The sequence below is a fragment of the Boeremia exigua genome, assembly GCF_020726555.1.
Source record: "Boeremia exigua strain MPI-SDFR-AT-0100 chromosome Unknown C7974scaffold_2, whole genome shotgun sequence".
Lineage (NCBI taxonomy): Eukaryota > Fungi > Ascomycota > Dothideomycetes > Pleosporales > Didymellaceae > Boeremia > Boeremia exigua.
Window position 1 is genome coordinate 3,468,649 of NW_025763519.1, and position 5,260 is coordinate 3,473,908.

The 5,260-nt window shown below is 46.1% G+C and overlaps 1 protein-coding gene across 1 annotated transcript; it reads left to right on the plus strand.

Moving 5' to 3' along the window:
* Positions 1-2,310: 2,310 nt before the first annotated feature.
* Positions 2,311-4,431, plus strand: C7974DRAFT_431476 (uncharacterized protein; the record flags this gene model as incomplete). The annotated part of the gene is made up of 8 exons (XM_046144782.1): positions 2,311-2,443; positions 2,477-2,503; positions 2,582-3,185; positions 3,225-3,300; positions 3,373-3,450; positions 3,493-3,518; positions 3,606-4,276; positions 4,361-4,431. The coding sequence occupies 8 exons, from the start codon at positions 2,311-2,313 to the stop codon at positions 4,429-4,431; spliced, it is 1,686 nt and encodes a 561-aa protein (XP_046002236.1).
* Between the last annotated feature and the right edge of the window lie 829 nt (positions 4,432-5,260).

Consider the following 5,260-nt stretch of genomic DNA (forward strand, 5'->3'; position numbering starts at 1 on the left):
ATAAATCCTATAAATAACTATTTATCTAGTAACTATTAAATTATTAATCTAGTATCTAACTATAAATCTAGTATCTAACTATAAATCTAGTATCTATACTATTAATCTTAAAACTAACTATATACCTCTATATATTTCTATCTACTTAGATAGCTAAAATATTTATACCTATCTTAAATACTACTATAATACCTATATTATACTAGAGAAAGAGGGGAAGCTTATTCTAAGTTATATATAACAGAACCTAGAACCTAGAATAAGCCTCTTATCCTTTAGTTATATAATCTAAATAATTATTTTTTTCTAGCAGTTCTATTAGAAGAATGCATTTAATAGATATCTACCTAATACTATACTCTAAGCACTAAAATTCTAATATTATACTAAGAGTACTAAATAGTAGAAACTTTTTAATATTATATTAGTAAATAAGGCACTTTATCTATTCTATACTAACTATTAATAACTTATATATATAGTATCCTACCTATAATTATTATATCCTAGCCTATAGATAACTACTCTTACTATAGTATAGTTAAACTACTTAGTAATTAAACTATTCTCTAGCTAAACTATTCTATACCTGCTAGATATACTTAACTATTAAATATAAGGTTCTTCTTAGCATCTCTACCTAAAGGTAAAGGGCAAAGTTACCTTATCTCTAGTTATAAATAATAATACCTATTAGCTACACGTTATTAATAATATAAGTAACTAGATTAAATGCCTAACCTATACTATCTATAGTAGTAGTAAAGAGTATAACTAAATATATGCCTACCTTAACTAATAGCTTAATATAAGTATATATAGTATATAGAGCTTTAATAATATTACTAAAGTTTTTATTAACCTCTAAGATAATAGGTAAGTTATAGTTCTCTACTATAAACTTATATAATTTATTATATAGAGTACTAGGCTCTAGATAGAAGTTAGGATAAAAGAATAACTTACTAATAGTAATAGTATTATAGAATCTAGAGTACTAGTATAACCCTATCCAATATGAGGTGACGAGAGAGGCCCTACCCAATATGAGGTGACGAGAGAGGCCCTACCCGATATAAGGGCGCGTGGAGGACACCAAATCGCAGCGAAACAGGTTTAGCGTTAGGGTTTTCGCTTAATCAAGAAGCACATTTTGGTGGTCCCTCGCGCAACCCTAACACCCCTGAATCGCGATCAATTTTTACTTGGATCAAAAAACGTCTCATACAAACTCGATTTCTACGTACTTTGCGCAGCAACGCTAAGCGTTTGGTCTGTAACTTTAGTAAAACGCAGTGCTGTTTTGGTAAGTAGGGTTAGGGTTTCTGCACAATGGAGCTTGTGTGGGACAGCCGAGCAACAGCACCCTAACAGGCAAACATTATAAGCAGCAACACTGCGAACTCCCGCAAGTGGCTGCAGCAGCTTGCGCTCAGCAACTGCGACAGCGTATTTAGCTTTCTTGAAGACTTTAGTGTTATTGTTTGCAAGCAGCACTGCACAGCAGTAGTGAGTCTGGATGCGCATCTCTGTAAACACCATGCTGCATCTGCTGCGCTACGGCGACAAATACTTGAGCGCTTCAGTCAATTTAAGACTGTCGCTCTAAGCGCAATTGAGCTCCTGGACGAGCCCGCGCAGCCGCTGGACGAGCTTGGAGAGCCGCTTGATGGTGCGCAGTGCAAGACGTGCAGCTGGATTACTGTTAACAAAGATGAGATGCGCAGGCATTGCAAGAAAAAACACCAGCAAGCTTAGGTAGGAGAGAAAAGCTTGCTCTATGATATAGTAATAGTGCAGAGCTTCTTTTGCACTGGGGGGCTGCAAAAATATTTTATTGTTAAGGCTGGTGCTGTTGAAAATAGGCAAAATTCAGACCTAAATCAGGTGGTTGAAGAACAACTTAATGCATGGCGCCAGGTGCGAAATCAGCTTGAAGAAGATATACAGGTTATGGGCAACGCTGCAAAGACTGATAAAACCGGCTGGTTCAAGCGAACAGGGTGGTTGGAGTTCTTAAAAGGCCGGAATCTTGTTTATCTAGCCCATCAAGCCCGCTTACCTGACCGCAACGAGGTGAAATTGCAGGCAGCTGCTCAGCTAACAGAGCAGCTGATTGAGAAGTGCGTCAGAGGCTTAGCAACGCTTCCACAGGAAACCCGGCGATGGCTTCGTAGTGCGCGGCAGACAGATATCGATTAACAACTGCTGGCGCGACTGCAGAACCCTGAGAGTCAGGCGACGTACGCTGGCTATATGGTCTGATTCGTCTGCTTCTATCTTCGCATCATCGCAGATGAAGAGCGCCAGATGGACAAGTATCTATCGCAGAGAGATCAGGCTATTCACAGCAGCGAGGAGTTAAGCGGCGATGGTGCTGGCACAGAGAGCGAGTACAACGACAGCAACGACGACAACAATGCTGATAGCGACGGCAATGATAGTGTTGTGCTAGAGCGCTGACCGCGTTAAAAAGCGCTGACAGACATAATGAAGGATGCGCGTGAAGTGTTTAGCTGGAAGGAGGATTAGAAGGCGCTGGCGATTTGGCTGTGGATTGCTCTTGATAACGGTGACCGAGCAGCTCAAATCACTGTTCTGCTGGACTTGCTGAGTTTGTTCATACTTACGAGCTATGGCAATGAGGTGTTGTTAGCTGGATTGGTGCAGTTTCTTGCTGTGCTAGGCATAGACACCAAGACAAAACGCTTGCGCACTGCAAAGAACTACTTGTATATGCTAGCAGGGATGGTGTATTGCATCTGGGTGGTTGGAGTTGAGAAGCTTCTTCCCGCAGCAGGGCGCGATGAGCAGATAGAAGAAGCGCGGGACAGGTTCTTGGAAATGCGCAAGAAGTATCTGGCCAACGGCTCGTATAGTCCGACGAGTGAGATGATCAGTCTTCTAGCATATAGCAAACACGCTGCGCTGAACAAAGGCAATGCTGGCAACGCGTACTGGTCACTGGACAAGAAGATCTTCTATCTCAACGGGCGGCCTATTGTCATTGAGCGCTTCCATCAGATGGCTCAGAGCATGCAAGCCGAGGTAGTGGAGCAGTTCTGGCAGCTGTGTTGGGTCAACACGGCTGCCGACCGCTTTAGCATTGATCTTGCGCAGATTTCAGACGACGTCACGTTTACGACACAGGGCATGTCTTTCGTCAGCAATCTGGCGAACAGTCTGTCTGGTGGACTGGCTTGGATGCTCACAAGAGCCTGAAGCAAGGAGGGCGGCATGCAGCTGCAGACGGCGGATGGTCGGTGGAGAGGCAAGAAGGTGCGGCAGTATCTGCTGCAGGTGGACCGGTTCTTGGAGCTACTGATGGGCTGCGTGCACGTTGAGTATGGACAGCCGGGTTGAGGGTCGGAGATCACGACAATGCGACACCGCAACGGGCTGCTGCAGGACCGCAACATCTTCATCGTGGATGGTGCCGTCATGACAGTCGTCCGTTATTACAAGTCGCAGTCTCAGTAGGACAAGCCGAAGGTTGTGCCGCGCTTTCTGCCGCCGCAGTTGGGACAGATCATGGCTCTATACTTGAGCTACTTGCAGCTGTTTTGAGAGTATCTTGTAGTTCAGGTGCTAGGTGGCGGCTTAAGCGACTATGTCTGGAGCAACGGGCAAGGGGCGTGGGGCACAGATAAACTAACAAAGGTGCTCAAGCGCGAGACAGGCAAGCGACTAGGCGTTCGATTACACACGCAGGGCTACCGTCACGCAGCTATAGGTATTGGCAGGGTCAAAGTGGGGGAGTCGTTTGGTCGGGGTTATCAAGACGAGGTTGGGGAAGTAGACGAAGCTGAGGTGGATGAAGATCAAGAGGATATCGTCGAGCTGCAGAACTCGCGGACGACAGCGATGGGGGTTGGCAACTACAGCGTGCCGATTGATATTGTCAAGCATCTCAGCGTGCGGTCGATAGATGCGTTCCGGGCGCTTAGCACAGCGTGGCACCGCTTCTTGGGCGTAGACGGGCTGGCAGATGAGCTGGTGGAGCCGAGCAGCAGAAGAAAGAGACGGATGCGAGAGAGCATATCAGGGCTGGTGGGGTTGCCAAGAGAAAAGACCGTCCCAGCAGAGGACCCGCGGGCCGAGACGGTACACAAGGCGCTGCAGCAAGTGCTGGGCAAGCAGGACGTTGGCTTCCGATCTGCTGAGCAGGAACAGGCGCTGTACGCGGTGCTAGACAATCAGACGCCGCTCGTCGTAGTGCTTCCGACAGGAGGGGGCAAGAGCTTGCTATTTACAGTGCTAGCTTGCATTGAAGATGGTGTGACTGTAGTCGTTGTGCCGTACTGGGCGTTGATCGAGGACTTGGTTAAGCGGATTTGCAGCTGCGGTGTTGACTGCATAGAGTGGAAGCGCGGCGACAGCAACCCTATCCACTATGAGGTGACGAGAGAGGCCCTATCCAATATGAGGTGACGAGAGAGGCCCTATCCAATATGAGGTGACGAGAGAGGCCCTTCTCGCAGCAAAATTAGCTTAATATCGCTTAGCGTTAGGGTTTCGCACTAAAATTAAGGAGGCGACTCGTCAAACTTCATGTACCCAACTCATCAGAAACAAAGCACTGCACAGCAATTTCGCTCATACAAAGTCGTCTTGTACGCGTCTGAATATTGCGCCGGTATTGTTGTTTTCAACAAATTACAGATCTACTGATACAGCAGGGTTAGGGTTAACTTGGGGTTAACTTAGGGCTCACGATGGAGCTAGTGTGGGACAGCCGTCTGTCAACACCGCAAGAGCGAGTTAACACAACAAGCAGCAGCGCACAACGCCGTAAAAGAGGCTTGCAAGTATCGCTTGACAATTGCGATAAGATTCTTTGCTTTTTGCAAGAGTTTGGTGTTTTAGTATGCAGGGAGCATTACACTGCTGTTGTTAATCTTAACACGCATCTCTTGCAGCATCACAGTGTGCCCGCTGCAACTCGAAAACAAGTTGTTGAACGCTTCAATCAATTCGCGCTAGTTGATGCAGCAGACGTTGAGCTTCCAGATGAGCCGGCGCGACCGATAGAAGAGCTTGGGAAACCGCTAGACGGGCTGCAGTGCAAGACATGCAGCTTCATCACTATCAACAAGGACACAATGCGCATGCACTGTAAGAAAGATCACCAGCAAGCTTGGCTAGGAGAAAGAGGCGCGCTCTATCACACTGTCAAAGTACAGAGCTTTTTCCGCACAGGGGGTTTACAGCGATACTTTGTTGTTGATTCAGCGGTAGCCGAAAATGCTCTAAACGACAA